General features: G+C 41.9%; 1 protein-coding gene and 1 long non-coding RNA gene across 9 annotated transcripts; both read right to left on the minus strand.

The window, feature by feature from the left end:
- Positions 1–377: 377 nt before the first annotated feature.
- LOC106583515 (zinc finger CCCH domain-containing protein 11A) lies at positions 378–20,059 on the minus strand. Of its 7 annotated transcripts, XM_014167792.2 has the most exons (17): positions 19,787–20,059; positions 16,701–16,869; positions 15,977–16,103; positions 15,736–15,855; positions 14,536–14,659; positions 10,187–10,366; positions 9,669–9,758; positions 9,034–9,114; positions 8,721–8,828; positions 8,083–8,181; positions 7,711–7,773; positions 6,778–7,290; positions 3,828–3,907; positions 3,132–3,714; positions 2,872–3,044; positions 2,570–2,754; positions 378–2,438 (listed from the first exon to the last, which is right to left on the minus strand). In XM_014167792.2, exons 3-17 carry the CDS (start codon positions 16,028–16,030, stop codon positions 2,252–2,254), a joined length of 2,640 nt encoding a protein of 879 aa, XP_014023267.2. In that variant the 5' UTR covers positions 16,031–16,103; positions 16,701–16,869; positions 19,787–20,059; the 3' UTR covers positions 378–2,251. The 7 variants fall into 7 exon arrangements, with proteins under 7 accessions (XP_014023267.2, XP_014023265.2, XP_014023268.2 ...); XM_014167790.2 differs by lacking the exon at positions 16,701–16,869; XM_014167793.2 differs by lacking the exons at positions 16,701–16,869; positions 19,787–20,059 and adding an exon at positions 17,933–18,494.
- Positions 20,060–22,951: 2,892 nt separating this feature from the next.
- Positions 22,952–25,819, minus strand: LOC106583387 (uncharacterized). Of its 2 annotated transcripts, none has more exons than XR_001323497.2 (7): positions 25,628–25,819; positions 24,465–24,525; positions 24,327–24,377; positions 23,908–24,157; positions 23,458–23,817; positions 23,317–23,356; positions 22,952–23,109 (listed from the first exon to the last, which is right to left on the minus strand). It is a non-coding gene; the product is annotated as an uncharacterized lncRNA (long non-coding RNA). The 2 variants fall into 2 exon arrangements; XR_006761386.1 differs by lacking the exon at positions 25,628–25,819 and adding an exon at positions 25,035–25,614.
- Positions 25,820–26,032: the final 213 nt, after the last annotated feature.

A 26,032-nucleotide genomic window follows, 5' to 3' on the forward strand; every position in this document is an offset into this window, starting at 1 on the left:
ACACACAGTTCAAGAATTATAAAATCAACAGTAGTTGATTGCTCCAGGTAAGTTTAGGGCACATAATGAACTGAAATGACCCTGGCACTCAGATCTTTCCAATGTAGCTGTAACAACCACTTTCTTAGATTGACATGTCTTTTGAATGTCTTCAGTCATCCTCACGCCATTTGCACACTGTATATAGACTTTATTTTCTTATTGTGTTATTCACTGTACGCTTGTTTATTCCATGTGTAACTCTGTGTTGTGGTTTGTGTTGCACTGCTTTGCTTTATCTTGGCCAGGTCGCAGTTGTAAATGAGAACTTGTTCTCAACTGGCCTACCTGGTTAAATAAAGGTGAAATAAAAAAATAAAGAAGTCCTCGAGACTGGGGAATAGCAACTTGTCATGAAAGCCTTTTTATTATGTACAACACCCTTTAGACATTTACATCAGAACAGGCTCAAGCAGGTACAGATACACAACCAACAGGCTCATCATCCAACTCGGATCAGCAGATATCTGATCGCAGTTGACATGGGACAGGACCAACTGGTACTCCGGCCAGTTGTCACATGCTAGCAGAGGAAAGTGGAAAGCGTCAGTTGAATTCAGACATGGTGTATGAACATTACAAATAGGTTCAAAGTCATACAGCAGATTCATAGTCCCTGAGAAGCTGCTTTTTCACATTTTAAGACTAGAAAACACTATTTGTAACAAAAGGTTGAACAAAGAGCAGGCTGGATGTTAAACAGTGTGTAATGTTTCATATTCAACTGTGTTGAATTGTTCAGTCAAATAATTGGGTAGGTTTAAAACATTGTCCAAAATGGTGTGTTGACCAATGTACAATACAAATAAAAAAGGGGGGGAAAAATAGGTAGGCGAAGCTAGAGGAAGATGGTAGTTGTATTTAAAAAGGGACTAATTCCAAAGTTAACTTATGTAATACGAAACTGAAAAACAAATCTTACTTTTAGGTCCAAATACTTGAGGGTAAACATTCACTTCATACTTCAACCCATATTTTCATTTAGTTCATCTCAAATATAGCTAACTCAAAGTTCCCACAACCACTTTACATTTACCATTTTATCAGTTCAGAACTTTAGGTGAACAAAACTTTGTACATGATTTTTGGAGCGTCAGTCTGACAGTAGACATGAGCTCAAGGCAAACGCAGGAGCAGGCTAAAGATTGGAATTGCAGCAGCAGTCTGACACCCTGCTACAACAGTTAGTTATTGTAGCTCTTCCATTTAAAGCAGTCTAAGCATACACAGATTCAGTCTGTGTATGCAACAAACAATGATACATTTTTATTTTTTTACCTTTATTTAACTAGGCAAGTCAGTTAAGAACAAATTCTTATTTTCAATGACGGCCTAGGAACAGTGGGTTAACTGCCTTGTTCAAGGGCAGAACAACAGATTTTTACCTTGTCAGCTCAGGATTCGATCTTGCAACCTTTCGGTTACTAGTCCAATGCTCTAACCACTAGGCTACCTGCCGCCCCATGGGTGACAGGCCTGGCAGGTTAAGACCACAAGCTCGTCCTTAAAATGCAAGATGGTAATTCCTGAGGATGTTTGAAAAATATATTTGTATGTCATTCAACAAAATGTTAGCTTTTTCCATGTTATCTTTCGGGACAAAAAAAGGAAAGACAAAAAAAAATAAAACCCTTAGACGAGTATATCACTACTAGTGTCAAATAATCAAAAAGGTACAGAAATTAAAATACATAAAGGATCATTTTCCCAGGACAAAAAGGTAACCATGAATTAAATAGTAAAGAGTAAAAACAATACCATCTAAAAATGTAAAATACAATGCATTTTATTTTTTCTTTAATTAACATAAGTCCCCTCTGACATGTTTGCGCGAGCAACCAGTCTACTATCATGAAATGGGCTGAGAGATGGTGAAGGTGGTTGGGGATCTTCAGTAACATTGATGCCCTGCAAGTTTGTCTGGTAGGTTAAAGTTCAACTGGTGTTAGTTCAGGTGGTTGACTGAGGGTTTTTGATTAGTTCCGGTGGTGAAATTCTATTGGTGGTGATGAATGTAGGAGTTACTCTAGGTCAAGGGTCAGTCAGGGCTCATGAATGGGGTATCAGGTTACATGAATATTTGCGTTACTCAAGGTCAAGGGTCGGTCAGGGGTTGTGAACGGGGTATAAGGTATCAGGTGACATGAACATAAGCGTTACCCAAGGTCAAGGGTCGGCCAGGGGTCGTGATTGGTTTAGCAGGTAGGCCAGTCTAGCTGTCAATCATCTCAGACAGCTCCAGCAGGTAGTCGTCCTCTCCCTTGCCGGGGTCCAGCTCCAAGTCGTCTTCCAGACGGTCATCTGTGAACTCGATCATCAGTTCGTCAAATTCGTCCATGGCGGAGGAGCTAACAGTGGACCGCCGAGTCTTGGGCTGGGTGGGCGTCTTCACCAAAGAACTGGTGAGGAGAGCAAGACGAGCAGAGTTCATTTAACCTCATTCAGCCATGGAAATTTGGGTTTATTTTAGATTTAACCATATGACAGTATAAAGGAGAGTTGTAACCGTAGCGCGGTTTGCCAGTGTTACCTTTGTGGGACTATGTAGGTATCTGGGGCTGCTGTGGGGATGGCTGGGCTGTGCTGTTTGACAGGGACCACCTGGAACTCCTCTCTCAGGGGACTGGAGCTGCGGCCCAGGCCCGGGATAGTGGGAGGACTCCTAGGAACCATCGGACTTATTTGGGCCTGTATTCTGGAGGAGGGAAAGGACACCTGGAGAAAACACACAAGGTTATCAACACAGTATATAATAACAGTGGTTTTATAAAGTACATCTCCATAACATCAAAGAAATCCTGTCACAGAGAGAGCTTGAGGTTTGAGACCTACCTCTCTCAGTTTGCAGGGCAGCTCCTGCGGTGGCTCGTCCTGTGCTGTGGAGGTGCAGTTGAGGGGTTTGACTGCAGCAACAGCAGATCTTTCTGCTGCTCTCCTTTTCTGGCCTGGCTTTACCTGGGCAGCCGGCTTTATCACAGAAGGCCTCACGTTCAGCTTGGGCCTCACTGAAACAGCACACAGGAGGTAAGACTAATATTTGAGTTGATCTTTGCATAAACTTTGGGGATTTTCTTTTTTCTGCAGGCACGTACCTTTAGCTTCAGTAGCTTGCCCAGCCTTCTCAACTGGAGCCTCTTCCACAGAGGTCCTAGGGGAGGTAGCTGATGCTAAGGCAGCCTGCTTGGGGGGACTGGAACCTCCTGGGGAGCCTCTCTCCCTCTTGCCTGGGGCAGTGCTGAAGCTCCTGGGGCTGAGGGAGGGGGAGTCTGGTTCGGCCTGCCTTAGTGGAGTCCCCTGTTGGGGGGATAGGGTGGCACAGAGCAGAGGGGAGGGGGCCTTGGGAGCCTGGGCAGGTGCCTCCAGGGTGATGGTGGGGTGTGAGGAGGCGGCAGAGGGGCTCACCCACACCCTCTTCTCCCTCTGGGGGGCAGGGCCTCCGGCCTGTTTCTGGGTAGATTCAGCCTTGGCGAAGCCCTCTGAGTGGCTGGTGGACGAGGCCTGCTCTGAGTGGCTGGTGGACGAGGCCTGCTCTGAGTGGCTGGTGGACGAGGCCTGCTCTGAGTGGCTGGTGGACGAGGCCTGCTCCTCCTGCAGCCGTTGCCTGCGAAGCCTCTTCTCATGCATGATCTCCTCAAAGGTCTTCACATTCACGCTGCTACCGTTAGCAGGGGTGGCCTAAAGGAACAGAGATATTCAGTTATTAACCGCTCTGATTCAGAGTAGGACTACATATTTGGATCTAAGGTATTCAGACAGGACACACATGATAGAAGGTATGGAAGTCTTACCTCAGTAGCAACAGCAGCAGGCTCAGCTGGCTTCTCCTTCTTGGTCACCTCGGATGTCTTCTGGGTGGTAGTAATGGCAGCTGTAAGGACAACAAAATAATGTCTTAGAATAATATATAACACTACAGCTAGAGGTTGTTATGAGCAATTGGAAAAGGGTTCCTGAATCAATCTACAAATAATTCACTAATCAAAAATATTTGGGATGCACGATAGATCGGTGAACATATCGGAATCGGACGATATTAGCTAAAGATGCCGGTAGCGGCCCGATGTCTAGTTAACGGCGATGTGCAAAACCGATGTCAAAGCTGACGTGCATACCAAAATAACGTAGGTATATGACGCCACGTAAAATTTGGCACTACGCAGCATTCCTAACCTAGCCCACAATGCGTGCTGTGTGGATCGAGCAGTCAACAAGTCGAGCAGCCATTTGAAAGACTAAGAGCATTTCAGCAAGACAACTCAACGGCGAAATCCATTAACGCCAAGATAATGGAATTCATTGCCCTTGACAATCAACTGTTCTGTTATGGGTGATGTTGGCTTTCGCAACTGGTCGAGCACCAGTACACACTACCAAGTGCGCTATTTTTCAGATGTTGCCCTACCGGAGTTACACAGTAATAGCGTCACTGCTGTTAGCTTCACGACATACTATGGAATGCCGTTTGAGTCTTTGCGTGTCAAAAAAGATGCACGTCAAATAACATTATTTGACAATAACACAGTTCTATTATAGAATGTTGTGTGTTCTGAATTTGCACGTGCAAGCCAAGTGCCACCACTACCATCAGTAGCACTTAAAGCAGTACAAAAAAGTCTGCAAACAAGCAAACACCGGCCACGAACGATGTGTTTACAATACCAAGTTGGTAATAAAGCATTATTTGTTCGACCGCAACTTCTGGGATAGATAGCTAGCTAGCTTTAGCTTGGTACCTAGCTAGCACCAATACATCCAGCCTGAAAACAATGACCAGTAGAAACTGCAGTCATTTTCATTATTAGCAATGATTTAGGAATCCTTGTAAGTATTAGCTAGGTTGCCACTTGTTGTTCGCCTATTGAAATTGAACTTCAGTTCATGAAAATAAATAGCTAGCCAGCTACTTAACCCTGTTTCCCAAAGCTAAAGTTATAAGCAGCCAGTTAGCTTTATCTGGCTAGTGAGGCTGGACCAGACTGGGTTGTGTTGTGAAGCTAGCCACAATAAGGTTTAGGCACAATAGTGGAATTTGCGGTTTGCCTTCAAAATAAAAGTACCTCTTTGAAAGTGATGCAGAAGGTTACAATTGGTGGAATCATGTCATATTTAGACTAGATAATGTTAAACAAGGTTGGAATGTGAAACAAAGAAATGGGGTATCAGTCTACTCGGTGACACCCACAGAACACAACTGTGAAGAGTTTACGCAAATATTAGCGTTGTAGCTCTTATCGTGGGACTGTGACCTTTTGAAATCACCCCCCCCAGTCAGCCTACTGTGTGTATTGACATTCATATTGCACTGTACAGCTTTACCTAAGGATTGGGGATCAATGAAATGGGCTAACAGTCTACTCAATACCCAAGCAATTTTTTCCTAACATCCTCCTCAGAGTTATCAGACTCCAAAACATCCACGCAGTATTGTTTTCCCCCGGGAATAGTGTTCAATACACACAGGTTGACAATAAATGTGGGTCAATTCACAGTTGTTTCAGAGTCCCGCAATAAGAAATATGACGCTAATGTTCTCTGGGTGTCACTGAGTAGACTGATACCCCATGTCATTGATCCACAACCCATAGGAAAGGCTGTACAATGAAATAAGTGCAATACATCCAGTGTGATTAACAGATGTCAAATTAACAAATAATTGTCTTTTGTTGATTTATATAACATTCCAACCTCATTTAGCATGATCTATTCAATTATGGCATAATTCGCTGTCAATTACATACTTTTATTGAAGGCTAACTGCAAAGTCCTCTTGTGGCTAATTCTTAGTGTGGCTAGCTTCACATAGATGGGTCCGACCACCATTAATCAAATAAGAACTGTCTTATAAATTAGGGTTATTTTAGATTACACCTAGCTATATAGATAGCTAGCTAACTATAGCTACTGAAGCAGTTGTTTTGCTATGTTTTTGGGGAAGAACATTGTTTGCGTCCATGAGCTAGCTAGCTTCTTTTTTTTTAATGACCAGCACTGTAGGTGTGCAAGACAACTTACCAGCATCATAGCATACATGTCAATGAATCGTTGTGACATATGAAATACGAGTGATAGTGTAATCATTGTGTAATAACTACGTAAAACATTTATGAACGCATTAAATTATTATCTGACAGGCAGTCATATTCAGGTCCTGATTGGTCAACAAGCTTATTTGACATGTCAAATTGTGTTATTTGACACGCAAAGACCCAAACGGCTTTCCATAGAAATCCTGGTCAAGAATGAAATGACTGAACAAATGAACAACAAAACAGCACAGCAAGTAAGTGAAAGAAACAGGTTTTGATTATGTTTTACTGGTAATGGGGATATACGTAAATGCCAACAAAATAACTTTTTGGTCAGTGTGGTGACTGTGTGTATAACCTTTATTTAACAAGTCAGTTAAGAACAAATTCTTATTTACAATGACGGCCTACCCCGTCCAAACCCGGACGACGCTGGGCAAATTGTGCCCTATGGGACTCCCAATCATGGCCGGATGTGAAACAGCCTGGATTCGAACCAGGGACTGTAGTGATGCCTCTTGCACTGAGATGCAGTGCCTTAGACCGCTGCGTCTGTGTGTGTTAACTATTTAACTGTACTAGAATGCTTAAAAGGCCGCAAACATTTTAAATATTGGTTATCGGTATAGTTTTTTTTTGCAAGGAAAATATTGGATATTGGTATCGTCCAAAAATGGCATATCAGTGCATCACTAAAAATATATATACTTACCAGAAGCTGGTTTGTTGATACGCAGTATGCAGGACTTCTTGGCACCTTCCTCTTTGGAGGCCAGGGCAGAGCCTGGGATTTTCCCGTTAGACGCCTCCTGTCCCAAGGCCTGCATCCTGGCTGCCTTCTCCCTGCGGATTTCCTCCAGGGTCTTCACCTTAACTCTTCCCCCAGGAGGGACCACCCGCATGGGCATGGCTGGCTCTGGGGGTCTCTGGGAGTTACCCAAAGCTGCTTCCACAGCCAGCAGCTTGGTCTTCCTGAGGCTGGGCCCCTGGTCTTCCTCCAGCTTCCTCTTGGCGTGGAGGATCTCAGAAAAGGTCTTCACATGAAGACCAGCTGCAGATTTGACAGCGGCACTTCTCTTTGAGGCCTTGGAAGCGGTGGTATCAGGGACTGAAGGACGATGGTCGTCCCCTTGACCCTGAGTCTTGGCTAACTTTTCATGCCTAATCTCCTCCAGGGTTTTGATGCGGATTACTTCAGACGCTGTAGTCTTGCTGTTGCTCTCAGCTGAGGGAGAGGTTAGTTATCAACATTGACAAAAGGAGAATAGCTGTATACTTCAGATTGATACTGCTAAACCGTTTAAATATTGTATTAGCTACCCAAAGCTCTTTACAGAAGAATATACGAAGTAACTAAATAATGAAAATATTAAAATCACATCAATAGAATGACTAAGCAATTTTGAGACATTTCAATTAATAAATCAAATTTATTTATGAAGCCCTTCTTACATCAGCTGATGTCACAAGGTGCTGTACAGAAACCCAGCCTAAAACACCAAACAGCAAGCAATGCAGGTGTAGAAGCACGGTGGCTAGGAAAAACTCCCTAGAAAGGCCAGAACCGAGGAAGAAACCTAGAGAGGAACCAATTAACAAGTATCAAGAGATACTTGTTAATTGTGAGAGGTGAGTTAATTAATACCTGATTCAGATGCAGCAATGGGTTCAACAGGTAATCCCAGTCTGTCCCTGACAGGTTTCACAGCTAAGGGTTTGGAGATGAAAATAACATGAAAACCAGTCCAAATTAGGCACGGAGGACAGACTACCCATAAGAAACCAATTTTTTTCCCCCATTGCCAAACATTTTTTACATGTTCTTTGTTGCGTGCCCTAATGAACACGACCCAAGTATTTAAGGAATATTTAGTTCAAGCCCATCGACACAACATATAACATCAAGAACAAAGGCTAAATATACCAGTTCAATTACATACACTTAAGAACTAGTATTCCTATATAGTCTGAGGTATTTCAATCCACTGTGGATATATTAAAGTTTCCCTTCGCTCACCTTTCCGAGGCGGCAGGTCCATTTCATCCTCCTCCATGTTCCTTCCGAGGCGCTCGGCCAGACGGCGGTTCATTGGGATGTCACCCTCGGCAGGAACTTCTAAAAGGTCAGAGGTTAATGGTCATGGAAGTTTAAGGTGTTGGTGGTAGCACAACTAATAACGCCCAGTGTGATTTTGTAGCTCATGATTGTACAGTTGTGTAGCTACATGGACTGTCAGCGTTGTACATGTATACGCTCACTACTGTAAGTTGCTCTGAGTAAGAACATCTGCTAAATGACAAATGTAATGATTAGTGATTCTCAGATAGGAAAGAGTGCAAACATTACTCCGAGTGATTCTTTAACTACGACAATACAAGACATTGGAGTTTCCAGAAGTCTCCTTTGACTATTCTCTTCCTGAGCCTGTCCACAAAGTTGTCTCCCAGTCTCTTCACCAAACACCACAGTGTCTGAGGGGGCAGCATGCATATGTTACAAATTACATGTACATGTACATGCCATGTAGCAAGTGTGTGTTCATATGCACTTGTGGGATTCACTTCAACAATATTCAAACTGGGAAAACATCTCATCTTGTTAATCAATGCATACACAATGGGGGCTCAGCTAGATCAGTGTTCAATGATTCTTACCATCCTTAGCTGTGAAGAGAGATGGACGGATAAAGGATTTCATGTTCTCCTTCTCGCTGCTCATGCCGTTGTTTCTCTGGTCTGAGCCCTGGCCAGGAACTGGATAACCTGAGAGACAAGGACAGTTGATAAACTCACACCATATCACTAACAGTAGGAGAAAAGATAAGTGCTCACTTATGAACAAACCAATTTTTTTTTATCACAACCAGAGTTTGTCAATAGTTTCTGAAATGACAGTTTTCTAATATTGACGACGATACAAAAGGCAATGGTCGATGCATTGGGGAGGAGAGAGGAAGGATGAACTCACCAGCTATCCTCATACTGGCTTTCAGGGCTTTCCTCAGTCTGATCTCCTCCAAGGTTCTGACACCAAAGTTGAGCGAGTCATCTGTGTCCCCCAAAAAATAGTTAGCCAATCACAGAGAGTCAAAGGGGTCAAAGACAATGACGTCCCCTGACCAAGGTTTTAAAAGAGGGTCTTTCTCTACCCCTCTGTAATGGCCACTTGAGACACACACAGCCTTGAATGGGCAAAGCTTTAAGAGGATTGTTCTTTCAAATACAAGACCTTTGAAATATATCCCTGTTGTCACGGAGGCATTCAATTATATTGATGTTATTCTTGAAGAATAACGTAAATGCCAATGACCTTAGTTCAACTGTTGTACCCCATCAGAACCTAAAATATTATCTTGTTTTACGCCAATGTTTGTAAAAGTAAACGTAAACCAATACTGTATAGTCTCAAACCATGGGTAAAACATCCATAGCTCTATCTGAATTTAAGAGTGGTTACATTTCTCCAGCCCCATCACTCAGCTTTTAAATGAAACGGTGGGGGGAAAATACGCTTTGTTATTGATTCAACTGCTGATTGACGCTTTAAAAAAACAGGCATTGCGTTGGATGTTCATCTGTTCTATTTCTTTGTCCTCCTCATACCGGAGTTGGAGGCCACGGCCATCTTCCTGGGAGAGACCACTCTGGATCCGTCTGAGCCGTACCTGCTGTCCTCCCCCTCTGAGAACTGATCTGCGTAGGTACACACACACACAGGAACCTCCCTTAGTCAAATGGTAGTTCACAAATTAAATCTCAAACAAAAGTACTGTATTTCCTAACCATCTCCACCTTCAAATATAATTTACACCTAAAACTTTAATCACCTTGACGGTCTGCTCCATGTGTCTCTGCGCTACTGCCCCTTTAAGAGCTCCATTCTGTCTCTGCATTGTGTATCTTTCCACTGTGTTTCTTTCCACTGCCCTACTCCTTCTTGTCCTATGGACTATTTGCTCCTTAATTGTTGTTTATATTGCCTTTCTATATTTTAGTCTAACTTTTTAGTTATGTTAACTGTGTTGTGACCTTTGTAAATTGCACTTGAAATAAACTTGACGTAAATACACTACACAAATGTAATTGTCCTAGTTAAGATGTAAGAACAGTGTGTTTCTCACCATCTTCATCCTCATCATCATCTGCCGGATTGATGACCACAGGCGGGTGGGTCGGGCTGGGAACGTTCTCCTGTGTCTCCGCCTTAATGACCCCACGGAGCTGGGGGTTGACTGGGATCGGGGCAGAGACAGGAGGCAAAGGATCCTCATGAGGCTCCTCTTCCTCTTTCAGGGCGAAACCTAAGTGACAAAACCATCCAGTTCAGAAACTATTGACAAACTCTGGTTCTGATAAAAAATAGGTTTGTTCATAAGTGAGCCCAAATATGCTATTCATCTCAGTCCTGAATTTATATATATATACATAAACACACACATACACATGCATACACACAGCTAAAAAAAATAAAGGGAACACTAAAATAACACATCCTGAATGAAATAATCTTATTAAATACTTTTTTCTTTACATAGTTGAATGTACTGACAACAAAATCACACAAAAATAATCAATGGAAATCCAATTTATCAACCCATGGACGTCTGGATTTGGAGTCACACTCAAAATTAAAGTGTAAAACCACACTACAGGCTGATCCAACTTTGATGTAATGTCCTTAAAACAAGTCAAAATGAGGCTCAGTAGTGTGTGTGGCCTCCACGTGCCTGTATGACCTCCCTACAATGCCTGGGCATGCTCCTGATGAGGTGGCAGATGGTCTCCTGAGGGATCTCCTCCCAGACCTGGACTAAAGCATCCGCCAACTCCTGGACAGTCTGTGGTGCAACGTAGCATTGGTGGATGGAGCGAGACATGATGTCCCAGATGTGCTCAATTGGATTCAGGTCTGGGGAACGGGCGGCCCAGTCCATAGCATCAATGCCTTCCTCTTGCAGGAACTGCTGACACACTCCAGCCACATGAGGTCTAGCATTGTCTTGCATTAGGAGGAACCCAGGGCCAACCGCACCAGCATATGGTCTCACAAGGGGTCTGAGGATCTCATCTCGGTACCTAATGGCAGTCAGGCTACCTCTGGCGAGCACATGGAGGGCTGTGCGGCCCCCCAAAGAAATGCCACCCCACACCATGACTGACCCACCGCCAAACTGGTCATGCTGGAGGATGTTGCAGGCAGCAGAACGTTCTCCACGGCATCTCCAGACTCTGTCACGTCTGTCACATGAACTCAGTGTGAACCTGCTTTCATCTGTGAAGAGCACAGGGCGCCAGTGGCGAATTTGCCAATCTTGGTGTTCTCTGGCAAATGCCAAACGTCCTGCACGGTGTTGGGCTGTAAGCACAACCCCCACCTGTGGACGTCGGGCCCTCATACCACCCTCATGGAGTCTGTTTTATGACCGTTTGAGCAGACACATGCACTTTTGTGGCCTGCTGGAGGTCATTTTGCAGGGCTCTGGCAGTGCTCCTCCTGCTCCTCCTTGCACAAAGGCGGAGGTAGCGGTCCTGCTGCTGGGTTGTTGCCCTCCTATGGCCTCCTCCACGTCTCCTGATGTACTGGCCTGTCTCCTGGTAGCGCCTCCATGCTCTGGACACTACGCTGACAGACACAGCAAACCTTCTTGCCACAGCTCGCATTGATGTGCCATCCTGGATGAGCTGCACTACCTGAGCCACTTGTGTTGGTTGTAGACTCCGTCTCATGCTACCACTAGAGTGAAATTCAAAAGTGACCAGCATTCAAAAGTGACCAAAACATCAGCCAGGAAGCATAGGAACTAAGAAGTGGTCTGTGGTCCCCACCTGCAGAACCACTCCTTTATTGGGGGTGTCTTGCTAATTGCTTATAATTTCCACCTGTTGTCTATTCCATTTGCACAACAGCATGTGAAATGTATTGTCAATCAGTGTTGCTTCCTAAGTGGACAGTTTGATTTCACAGAAGTGTGATTGACTTGGAGTTACATTGTGTTGTTTAAGTGTTCCCTTTATTTTTTTGAGCAGTGTATATCACACACACACAGTGGGGGAAGAAAGTATTTGTTCCCCTGCTGATTTTGTACGTTTGCCCACTTACAAAGAAATTATCAGTCTATAATTTTAATAGTAGGTTTATTTGAACAGTGGGAGACAGAATAATAACAACAAAAAATCCAGAAAAATGCATGTCAAAAATGTTATAAAATGATTTGCATTTTAATGAGGGAAATAAGTATTTGACCCCTCCGCAAAACATGACTTAGTACTTGGTGGCAAAACCCTTGTTGGCAATCACAGAGGTCAGACGTTTCTTGTAGTTGGCCACCAGGTTTGCACACATCTCAGGAGGGATTTTGTCCCACTCCTCTTTGCAGATCTTCTCCAAGTCATTAAGGTTTCGAGGCTGACGTTTGGCAACTCGAACCTTCAGCTCCCTCCACAAATTTTCTATGGGATTAAGGTCTGGAGACTGGCTAGGCCACTCCAGGACCTTAATGTGCTTCTTCTTGAGCCACTCCTTTGTTGCCTTGGCCGTGTGTTTTGGGTCATTGTCATGCTGGAATACCCATCCACGACCCATTTTCAATGCCCTGGCTGAGGGAAGGAGGTTCTCACCCAAGATTTGACAGTACACGGCCCCGTCCATCGTCCCTTTGATGCGGTGAAGTTGTCCTGTCCCCTTAGCAGAAAAACACCCCCAAAGCATAATGTTTCCACCTCCATGTTTGACAGTGGAGATGGTGTTCTTGGGATCATAGGCAGCATTCCACCTCCTCCAAACACAGCGAGTTGAGTTGATGTCAAAGAGCTCCATTTTGGTCTCATCTGACCACAACACTTTCACCAGTTGTCCTCTGAATCATTCAGATGTTCATTGGCAAACTTCAGACGGGCATGTATATGTATTCTTGAGCAGGGGGACCTTGCGGGCGCTGCAGGATTTCAATTTATAACATTTCTGACATGCATTTTTCTGGATATTTTTGTTGTTATTCTGTCTCTCACAGTTCAAATAAATCTACCATTAAAATTATAGACTGATCCTTTCTTTGTCAGTTGGCAAATGTACAAAATCAGCAGGGGATCAAATACTCCCCCCCCCACTGTATGTATATGTATATGTGTATATATATATATATATATATATATATATATATATATATATATATATATATATACACATATATATACACATATACACATATATATATATATATATATACACACATATACACACACACACACACACACACACACACACACACACACGAACAAAAATATAACATGCAACAATTTCAAAGATTTTACTGAGTTACAGTTCATTTAAGGAAATCAGTCAATTGAAATAAATTCATTAGGCCCTAATATATGTATTTCTCATCACTGGGAATACAGATATGCATCTGTTGGTCACACATACCTTTTAAAAAAAAAAATAATAATAATACATTATTTTTTGATTTTTCAGATGGCGCTGCAGCACCCTCAGCACCCCTACCTCCCACAGATATGGCAGCGTGGATCAGAAAACCAGTAAGTATCTGGTGTGACCACCATTTGCCTCATGCAAAGTGACACATCTCCTTCACATAGAGTTCATGAGGCTGTTGAATGTGGCCTGTGGAATGTTGTCCCACTCCTATTCAATGGCTGTGCGAAGTTTCTGGATATTGGCGGGAACTGGAACACGCTGTCTTACACGTCGATACAGAGCATTCCAAACATGCTCAATAGGTGACATGTCTTGTGAGTATGCAGGCCATGGAAGAACTGGGACTTTTTAAGCTTCAAGGAATTGGGTACAAATTCTTGTGACATGAGACCGTGCATTATCATGCTGAAACATGAGGTCATGGCGGCGGACAATTGGCACAATGGGCCTCATGATCTCATCACAGAGATAATACACGTGGTCATACATGTGGTCTCCGGTTGTGAGGCCGGTTGGACGTACTGACAAATTCTCTGAAACAACGTTGGAGGTGGCTCATGGTAGAGAAATGAACATTCAATTCTGGCAACAGCTCTGGTGGACTTTCCTGCAGTCAGCATGCCAATTGCATGCTCCCTCAAAACTTGAGACATCTGTGGCATTGTGTTGTGTGACAAAACTGCACATTTTTGTGGACTTTTATAGTCCAACACAAGGTGCACCTGTGTAATGATAATGCTCTTTAATCAGATTCTTGATAATCCATCCACCTAACAGGTGTGGCATATCTTAGCAAAGGAGAAATGCTCACTAACAGGGATGTAACAGATTTGTTCACAAATTGAGAGAAATACTTTTTTTTGGCATATGGAAAATTTCTGGGATCTTTTATTTCAGCTCATGAAATGTTGCATTTATATTTTTGTTCAGTGTATATCTGCTGATACACAATATCATGTCAAGTGAAAATTCTGTCACGATGCTGAGGAGATGAAGATCAGCAAGTTAACAGTGGCTGGGCCAGAGTCTACTCACTTTTGTTAGGCGGTACGTATTGGCCGTCTATGAAGTGTGGTTTCTCATGGTGGAACGCACAGTGAGGCTTCTGGCAGCCAGCAGGCTGGTTCTCCCAGTAACACGCCATCTCCTTCCTGTTTTTCTGTATGAGAGGAAGAGGTAGAGAGGGGGCATGTCAGAAGACGTAGTAGCATGCCTTGCAACATACTAGTATTTTTAGTCAATATTTTATTATTTTAGTTTTTGTTATTAAACGTTAAAATTAAGTTGGAATCCTTAACCTGGCTACATTTGCGAGGCATGCAAGAAAATTAAGACATTGCGAGACGCAGATTTCCAAGAGATATGCGCACGGTTCTGCCTGTCCCTCCTCTCTCTCCCTCGCACTGGCCTGCCTGCTCTTTCTCTTCGCTAATGACACAAATGTGTCTTCGGTCTGTTGCATGTAGAATATCTTAGCTTAGGCTACTCATGGGACCGATTTGTCACCGGGTTACAGTATCTTTGAGCCAGCACGGTGTACAGATGCGGCACATTCTTTTTTTAATTGTCTGAAAAGTTATCATCAACCTGTTACTATAACTGTGTTCTGTCTGTAAAGGGTCGCAGTAGATAGAACTTCATTGCCCGACCCCTAGAGGTCATACATACATAATAGGACAATTTTTCTGCATTGTGAATTGACCTGGAATTTCAGGATTTTTTTGTGTTTTAACAAAAAAAATGGCAGTTTAAACGATAAGAAAATGTTAATTTGTCACATCCCTACTTTATACCGGGGTATTATAAATACCAACAGTATGATTTTTCAATACTGTTTTTAAAAAAAAAGTTAGAAGCAGCCCCCTCCAAAACCTAAGCTAAGTATAACTAAGATGTGAAAAATGATATCCAGCTCAGGACTCCAGCTATAAATTTGGTTTGTTGACATCTAGCCACTTAGCTAGCAAGTTAAGATCAAGCTTCTTGGTTACAGCAGAGACATTCGATCCCCTTCTGGAACAAGATCCCAGTTTCCTAAACTGTTTTGTGAGTTTTTTTTTTAAATAGCGCCCCATGTGCACATACCCAGGTATGGTACAGAAATGGAATGAAAATCTGGATACCGCCCAAACCTCAAGGGGATATTCCTGATATACTTTTTTTGTTTGTGTGACAAACCTCAGGCAAAGATGGTCTAAACACACACACACACAGAGCGAGGAGATCTATCCTTACCTTAATCTCCATGTGGCGGAACTTGCAGACCTGTCGGAAGCAGCGGCTCTCCTGCCACAGGCTGCAGACAACCTCACTGCCCTTGGCGGCATCACAGTGTCTGAAGGGGCAGCGATCACCCTGCACCAGGAAATACAAACCACAACCATTTCAATACTTACACATCTGAGCTTACACATTTACCCCCCCCCAAAAAAAAAAATGCTACAGTGCCCGATGCCGTTTTTGTTATGACTCCTACTTTAGCACAGTTGGAGTAGTAGAAGAAATAGCAGTCATCTCCATGGTTAGTCATGTTCAGGCTGGTGGACTGGATTCACTTCCGGGTCAGGGGTGTTCTCTTCAGGGCCAACAGGACTCTCCCTGGGCTGGCAACAGTGAAACAGGAGCCATGGTCATTTCTCTGGCAAGAGTGGATTTGATTGCTTCACTGTGGCGGCAACAGACAGTCCCTCCAGGATTTTGCAGGGATTTTTTGTTATATTTGCAGGTAAAAATGCTTGATTTTGCTGTGGAAATTCTGACATTTTGCATAGCAATATGCAATGATTGTCAAATGTCACAACTGCACTGACAAGGGAAAAAGTTTGTTGACGTGTGGCTTTATTGAACCATAATATGCAGTAAATGTGTGGTGATTGGTTGAAATTGCGAACCTTCTTTGTACTGCGGTAATGGGTCAGTTTTATGCAATAATATTGCTATGATTTGACTGTCTTATGGAGAAATAGTGCAGTGATATTTGCAAGCCCTCGCATAATGTGGGGTATTGGTGATTTTGCAAAAGATTGTGATAACAGAATCGCTGAATCCTGGAGGAACTGAACATAACTCTACAGAGTTTAATTCTAAAGAATTAGAATTCCTTTGTGGTCCATTGTGACATATGTCCACGAAAGGAATGTGACTGAGTATAAGTTGCAGAGAAATTAGACTCTGCTTCAGGTTTGTTCGGCTAAATTCACCTGGCGTGGCTGAGAAGATTCCTCCCTTCCTCAAGCACTTCTAATAGGGTGTCTCCGTGACTATCATGGTCCTGAAGGAACACTCGATCCGTGAGATAAGAAGGAAAGGGGAGGTCCAGAGACACTTGTCGTCCTACGACCTTCCTTCTGACTCTTTCCAGCCAGACTGCTAAGCATTACAGATGGATGGTGCAAGAATGGGGGGAATAATGTGAGAGAAGTGAGGGATTGCACTCCCAGCAAATCATCCAAAAAGACTAGCAGGAGAAAGAAAAGAGGCTTTGAGAGAATTTCTTTTTTTTTGTCAGCTTCATAAAGGATGATGTCAAAAAATATAGGTGGGATGGGACTTCTAGGGATTCCAGCAGGCGACAATGAGTGGCTTTTTTAGTTGTTGCATGAAATCTTCAGTAAATCTACTTTTCTTTATAATAAACTCTTATTCCCCATCCAAAGAGCTAAAGGAATGGACAAGAAGATGCTTCTTAACCTAGATTTAAATAAAACAAACACTCCCCTGGAAAACTGAAAAGAAACTGGTTTGAGTACAGGACAGAGACTTACAAACAGTCATAACAGAACTGCAGTTTCTCACCCAAGTGTAACGAGAGAAAATGTAGAACATAACAAGGATGTGCCAACACCATCCACAATAGCATGTGATAGAGCATAGGTCAAACTGAATTATATCATAAAGGACTAACTACACAACTGAGTATTGTATAATCCATTATTGGGAGCTAAATCAGCGCATACTACTCGATACGTTTGGATATCATCCTATTCCTTCACATTTAATGTATTTAATTTGGAATTATAAATGTGAAACTGCATATTGTGCGTCATTTGACATCTGTCCAGAGGCCCCCACAACATCAGGGACAGGCATTTCAAATCATGTAAGCCGCTAAACAGCTTAATACAGCATCCCAGATTAAAACATACAAATATAAAACACTAAATAAATTACACTGAACAAAAATAAATGTAACATGCAACTATTTTACAAGTTACCGTTAATATAAGGAAATCAGAACATTTATTTTCTTACAGACAGTTATATCCGTCCACTAATACAGGACTAGTAGAAGAACAAAAAAATCCTCCGATTTTCCAGATGGTGCTGCAGCACCCTCAGCACCCCTACTTTCCACAGCTATGGCGGCGTGGATCAGAAAAACAGTAAATATCTGGTGTGACCACCATTTGCCTCATGCAGTGCAACAAATCACCTTCGCATGGAGTTGGTCTGGCTGTGGATTGTGGAATGTTGTCCCACTTCTCTTCAATGGCTGTGCGAAGTTGCTGGATATTGGCAAGAACTGGAACACGCTGTCGTACACGTCGATCCAGAGCATCCCAAACATGCTCAACGGGTGACAAGTCTTGTAAGTATGCAGGCCATCAAAGAACTGGGTCATTTTCAGCTTCAAGGAATTGTGTACATATCCTTGCGACATGGGGCCGTGCATTATCATTCTGAAACATAAGGTGATGGCGGTGGATAAATGGCACGACAATGGGCCTCAGGATCTTGTCAAGATATCTCTGTGCATTCAAATTGCCATCAATAAAATGTAATTTTGTTCGTTGTCTGTAGCTTATGCCTGCCCATACCGTAACCCCACCACCACGGGGCACTCTGTTCACGTTGACGTCAGGAAACCGCTCGCCTACACGACACCATACTGTCTGCCATCTGCCCGGTACAGGTGAAACCAGGATTCATCCGTGAAGAGCACACCTCTCCAGCGTGCCAGTGGACATGATCATTTGCCTACTGAAGTCGGTTACAACACTGAACTGTAGTCAGGTTAAGACCCTGGTGAGGACGACGAGCATGCGGATGAGCTTCCCTGAGAACGTTTCTGACAGTTTGTGTAGAAATCAGCTGTCCGGGTGGCTGGTCTCAGACGATCCTGTTGGTGAAGAAGCCGGATGTGGAGGTCCCGTGCTGGTATGGTTACAAGTGGTCTGCAGTTGCGAGGGCAGTTGGACGTACTGCCAAATTCCCTAAAACAACGTTGGAGTTGGCTTATGGTAGAGAAATTAACATAAAATTATCTAGCAACAGCCCTGGGGAACTTTCCTGCAGTCAGCATGCCAATTGCACGCTCCCTCAAAACTTGACATCTGTGTCATTTTGTTTTGTGACAAAACTGCACATTTTAGAGTGGCCTGTGTAATGATCATGCTGTTTAATGATCTTCTTGATAGTCCATCCACCTGAGGTGTGGCGTGGCGTATCTTGCCAAAGGTACAATGCTCACTAACAGGGACGTAAACACATTTGTATGGTTGATTTCTGTGATATTTTATTTCAGCTCATGAACCATGGGACCAACACTTTACATGTTGTTTATATTTTTGTTCAGTGTAGACAGACGAATTAGCTACTAGAATTATTGAGCGAATACGATTTTCATCTTCAGTGCGTGCTAGTTACTGAAAAAACAAAACTCATTGGAACATTTAGTTTACCATTTTTACTCCACAACATGTATGATTTAAACTAAATTAAAATAATGTTCCAAATGACAATACCACAGGTTACTAAAACAGGACTAGCATGTATAAATAATTAGCTAACGTTACTGTATGAACTGTATCTAGCCCCACATGAAAATAACTTAACTAAGATGCCGTTAGCTAGACACAATACGCCAACGCCAAGTTACCTGACTAGCTAAGAATTTTTTTCTTGAAAACAATAGCTTTTGTATTGCAAATAGTTAGTTAGCCCTAGCTGGTTACCGTTACTGTGTCATCGTTTGGTTATTAGCTAGTTAATGTTAGATGAACTGGGTGGTCATTTTTCTTTATTATCTAACGTTAGTTTGTAATTTAATGTTACAGCTAGCTAGCTTTAGAATATGGTTAAAGGGCGTCGATGCAAGCAACTAACGTTACATTTCCGAGGCCTGGCCAAACTGGCCTGGCTGCTAACGTCAGCTAGCTAGCTCTCTGGCTGTTACTATAGTAAGCGAGCCTCGTCCAGACGTTTTACACCTCACTTCCAGTTAACGATTTTCCCTTACATACAAATGCAATCACAAAAACATTACTGAATAAAGCGAATTAGTTACCAGTAATACTAAAAATGAGAAAATATGTTCCACTACAAGAGAGAAACACGTCCACCAGCGTCGGGTTCCTCCTGGCTGCGCAAGTCTGAAACACGGCCAAAAGAACGCTGGCTGGGCTGGAACACTAGCGCAAGGACAAAACAAATGAATTGAAACTAACATTCACTGAGCCTCTTCTGATTTGAGTGATGTTTAGAATTATATTTTCCCTCAATTGGCCAAAAAATTCCAGAGCTGTCAATTTTTGAAGAAGACTTGGAGTGAGATTTGCCACCTGCTATGTGAATTTAATTGCCCATTGGCACAACCCCCAATAAAATTGTACAGTTTTAAAGCTAATTTCCTGCAATTCTACGTATTTTGACATGGTTTAGGCCTATAACCTGGGTAGTGAATAAAACAACTACAACCACAGGTCAGGTGTATTCAGCATGCTTTGAACATTAAATGAATACTCACAATTCAACGACTTTGAGATTTTTGGGGGGATGAAATTTTAAAGTATGCTAATATTTAGTAAAAAATTTTTGGGTGGTTTGACACTCAATTCAGGCAGTAATGAAAAGAGAAGGGAGGTGGCAAATGTTAGAAATAATTGGAAGGTAGGAAGCCAGGTTTGATCCCTGTTCTCAGGTTGAAAGTTATATGCAACATGTGCAGGGGAGTTTTACCATTACACCAAGGCTGTGTACAGGAAATGTTTATATTAATGGTTGATGGCAGTTGGTAAGCAAATAATAGATTGCAGTCTCCTTGTCCATAGACTGCTTGCAAGGTGAGGACACAAGCATTTTGTAATTTGGATGAACTATCTCTTTGAAATAGGTCTGGAAGAAAATCCTGCTTGCTCTCCAGGAGGGTTGGCCACCCCTGATCTATGTTTCCCAAGTACTGGGTGTTTGCAGATGTTATTCTTTTAATAAAAATGTATTTCTCAAAATGACCCAACCTTCAAGAAAAATTGAATGAATACCAATATTCAGGTGGTTTATGCCTACATAGACAGAATATGATGCCTTTATGAGTTGTGAGTCCCTCTACCATATCTGCCTAGCATGTGCACAATACTAAAATGTCAAAAATGGTATTTGATTCGTGGAGCATTTAGTATCCTATACTTATTTGTATGACTTATTCAAAACTGTCCATGAATGGCTGCAAAAATACATAGCCTCATATCATTCATTTTCAAAGACAAGTAGGCATATCAGATTTCAAATACGTTATTAGTTTGGCAAAATTGGGAAGTGGGATAATAAAATAAGTTTGGGGAATAACAGCAGTGTTCTTGCTGACAAGTACAGTGATTACCCTATATTTTAGCCCATTGTTAATAATGATAATTGTTCCACTGATCAGACTAAATAAAGTAAATAGAAAATATAATTTCCTGAAGACAGGATAACATAAATCTACCCCAACACCAATGATTTTCATAATTACAAATCAAGTCACCTTTCCAAACTTCCCTGCTAAAACATACTGTAGGCCTGTCTGCTGCCTTTTCATTGTCAGAGTGTAAATGCCAATCACCAAAACAATGGTACTAATGTAAGTGTGGATTAAATCAACATTAGTACATGCTGTCAAATTGCTGCAATCTGCAATCGATTCATGGACGGGAGTAACAGGAACCTCATTTTGTTGACAATATTTACATAAAACAGCTCTACCGTGCTGCTCTTTTTTTACCGTTTTATAAACAGCTGAGAACGGTCTCACTCTCCATTCAGCTCCACTCTAATCTTAAAGGGCGTTTCTTTAAAATATGCATCCAATCTCCTTGATCCCTCATATAACTAGGCTAATCACGTGCTTCATTGTGCCGCGGTTCACAGTGCTGTGGCAAAACAGGACAATGATAGAGATTCCGCTTGTGATGTTAAATTGCAGGCACAGATGCTCCAATTTCAACACGATTTGGGTTGAATAGTTAACGTGCTGACTGGACTAATTAGAAAAATTAAACCAACAATTTTCAATGCGTGAGATAAGAGGGTCAAATGCTTGTTTCACTGCCAATGCGTGAGAGTTGGCAGCTCTAAAAATGTGTACCTTTTTATTTGACCACTACAATCGGTTCTTAGGAGGAAACGGAACAATAGCAACTCGTGTAGAAAGTAAACATCTGCACTTCAATAGTGTCAAGTGTGCTTATTTCCAAGTACCCCTGACTGCAGTGTGCTTATTTCCAAGTACCCCTGACCGCAGTGTGCAGTTCGGGGCGGGGCTCAATGTGGGCGGAGTCAAACGTTTGACTCCGCCCACCGTTTTTGTTGTTGCAGTGTGCTGTTCCAAGTACCCCTGACTGCAGTGTGCTGTTCCAAGTACCCCTGACTGCAGTGTGCTGTTCCAAGTACTCCTGACTGCAGTGTGCTGTTCCAAGTACCCCTGACTGCATTGTGCTGTTCCAAGTTCCCCTGACTGCAGTGTGCTGTTCCAAGTTCCCCTGACTGCAGTGTGCTGTTCCAAGTACTCCTGACTGCAGTGTGCTGTTCCAAGTACTCCTGACTGCAGTGTGCTGTTCCAAGTACCCCTGACTGCATTGTGCTGTTCCAAGTTCCCCTGACTGCAGTGTGCTGTTCCAAGTTCCCCTGACTGCAGTGTGCTGTTCCAAGTACTCCTGACTGCAGTGTGCTGTTCCAAGTACCCCTGACTGCAGTGTGCAATTCGGGCTGGGTTTAATGTAGGCGTAGTCAAACTTTTGACTCCGCCCACGTTTGATCCCGCCCACTTTTTTTGGTCCAGCTGATGTTTGACAGTCACACACTGAATACAAACACACACATTGAATTACAAACGTATTTCATTTTTGAAGATCGTAAGAAATATTATATAAAGTACCAGCAGATGTGTTGTAACACTTTTTGCTTCATGCTATATTTGAGACAATCTACTGATATTATTGCAGTGAACAACAGACTTGTTATGTATGTCATATACTGTTAAAATTGTGTTAATATAATTACAAAGTTATAACATCATTTAATTGAGCATATATATATATATATATATATATATATATATATACACAGTTACTGTCTATCCTGATTTATAATGCTATTTACTTTCCTCATGAGAATGGAGACAGACTGCCATATAGACATACTAACAAGCTGAATGTCCTTTGTACATTAAGTTATACCAGTTCCAGTAAAGAGATCAGAGACTCGGCTGACTTCTACATCATCTTTACTAAACAACACAAATAATTAACACAGCAGACAAAAACAATGTTTGACCACTCCTCAAAAATGGCTTCACTCCTGCTGTTCACACCACCTGGCTGCCTCTAGGGTGTCCCTTAGAAGAACATCTGCTTCCTTGAAGAAAAATGAAGAATGCATATTAAGAGTAGTCCCTCATTGGATGATCAAGTCAAATTACACCCCAATTTCACAATACCACCATGCAAACAAAAGCCACTATTACTAATTTCAGTGATATCTATAACTACTCAACAAGTCATCACAACTATTATATCTTGCCATGCATCAAGCCTTCAGCTTTACACACAGTAGACTACATACCCAGTTCACAGCTCGCTGTGTATTTTGTTTTCAGTATCGTCTAGAAAGAAAACAGATGGTGGTCATTAAGTAATGTAAGGGAACCTCTAGGGATGTGTGTACAAGAATGCACCTTACTTTAGCTAATAGCCTATACAGTACCTGATCCTGCAGAGCTGGATGCTGATGTGACATGCTGTGTCTTCTTGGGGGGGACATCTTCTACATCATCCTGAAATATATTGGAGAAGGGGGGAGGTTAAGTCTTTAAACATTGGTTTAAGACCATACCACTCATCATATGACACCTAGCTGTAGTGTGTTTTGTTTTCGACGCCTTTATCCATCTTTCAACCTCTCTTCTTCAGACCTTAGTGAGTGAATGACATACATTCAATATGAAAGTGAAACTGGCTAGAGTGAAACAAGTGATTTTAAGGATGCAAATGAAAAGACTTATGGCATGGAAAAGTTCTGCAGGAGAACTAGGCACCACCATCGTCTAATTTGCTGCATGTTTTCCTTTGAAAAGAAAGAAAATCACACAATCGGATGGGTATCCCAAAAAACCTTATATCCACTAGTGATGAGAATTTCATAATTTATACATACCTCAGTGAAATCACACTGCTTCCATTGCAATTTACAGAGCGTGCTGTAAGTTAAGAAAGAGTAGGTTGTTAAGTTTGATAGTTATGATAACAACAATAATAATGATAATGGTAAATAATAACAATACCATCCCCCCCAGGAATATATTTCAGTATGTCGAAAACATCCCCCGCCAAGAAGTCACAGCATGTCACATCAGCATCCAGCACTGCAGGAGTTTGACGTATGAATTGTGTATGCAATGTAAAAACTGTATGAAATAGGTCCCAAAAAGTGTCAAGAATAATAAACAAGAAAAGTATGAGCAATAACAATTGTGTGCTTTGCATGCTGCCAGCACAGAAATAATAATAATAATAATCATATGGTATAACAGAAAATAGGACTAATTAGAATATACTGAACAACCAGCATCTTACCATCAAAACAAACACCCCACAGTTGTTTGAGAAACCTGGCTTTGGTAGGCCCTGTGGTGTGAACAAGGTACAATTTTCTATAAAGGAATGACAATCAAATGGTACAGTTCAGTGGAATCATTTAAAGAAATATCTAACCTGAACATCATCCACACCAAAAGTCCTCCAAGGTCTAGGGGACAAGATCTGAGCACTGTTTCTGTGAACACAGTGTATGTGAAAGTAAAGAAAAAATACAATTCAACAGCTTTTTATACTCGAGCATGCATAACAGTTTTGAACACAGTTGACTCGAACTCACTTTTTTTTTTTGGGGGGGGTCATAATGGGTTCAAAGAGAACATTATCAGTGGAGCAAATATCTATGGTTCTGTTTCCATCTGTTTAATGCACCGAATGGGAAGTTACGCATCATACATGTATGTAAGTACATAGACATTTTACATAGTTAATTTTCCTTTAAATAAAAGAGCCATAGATTAAAAAAAATTAAAAAAACGGAATTGTTGGGTGTGATTTTCATCTCTCCAGCCAGTGCCATGGAGGGGATCTAGAATGAAAATCTCCCTAGCTTGTGAAAGAGAGGAATAACAGTAAAGTAACAAGTTATACAATTAAATTAAATACACTGATGTAACTGAAAAAAATAGGGCAAATCAAAAAATGTGAACGTCAAATATATTCAATCAACAAAGAAAGAATTAGTACCTCTGTGCCCCACTGAAGCATGACCTTTGATGTGGTTGTTGACCATATATTGTTCAGCCTTACATGTGCAGAAGGGGCAGTGATGAAGTTGACTGCTGCCACATTTTTACATTTTGGGACTCTCGCCCTCCAATAACACACTAACGTGTTTCTATACATCAAAGAAAATAAGTATAGACATAAAATAAGCAATAGGCATTTAATTTCATTATTGTATATGCTATGTGTAGGCTGTGTAGACTCGCTATGTGCAATTTAGGGAATGGCCGTCGGCATTAACGATACACATTTAGAGCCAGCCATACACAACAAGGCATACATTGAAGAAACATAGAAAATCCAATATAAAATTGATTACAACTGTACATGTAAACCTAGGCTTACTGCTCAAGTAGGCAAATTTGTCCAAATAAGATTCCCTCATTCTAAGCAATTAGCTAGCTCACGTGCAAAAGGGTGCTATTGCTAATTAGCTAGCTCACGTGCTAATTAATGCTATGCTAACATCGGTGTGGTAGTTGGTTATATAAAAATATACCACTGCACTGGTATAACATGAATATTACAAAGTGCATAATGACAGTCTCACTTACTTCCATGGTTTAAATTTGTATCCATGTAGGTTAGGTTCGATTAAGATTTGCTTTCGTTGACGTTGATACCTTCGATGTGAACCTCAATTTGGGTGGCCTTGAATGAGACGGGAAGGGTTCGGCCCACATTGAGCTCGGCCCCGAACTGCACACTGCAGTCAGGGCTTCTCCTTATGTCTGCTTAATGAAGAATGTCTATTTCTAGTCTACCGATTGATGACAGCAGAGTACGCAGCCCAACTTTATGTCATTAGAAAAAGGAGATTATCCAGATTAAAATGGTGCCCGACTTGAGAAAAAAAAATATATATATATATTTTGAGTGTGAGTTTTTGTCACAACGTGGGTCGTGGGAAGTGACAAAGAGCTCTTATAGGACCAGGGCACAAATAATAATATAATAAT

This window comes from Salmo salar, chromosome ssa22 (assembly GCF_905237065.1).
Source record: "Salmo salar chromosome ssa22, Ssal_v3.1, whole genome shotgun sequence".
Taxonomy (NCBI): Eukaryota; Metazoa; Chordata; class Actinopteri; order Salmoniformes; family Salmonidae; genus Salmo; species Salmo salar.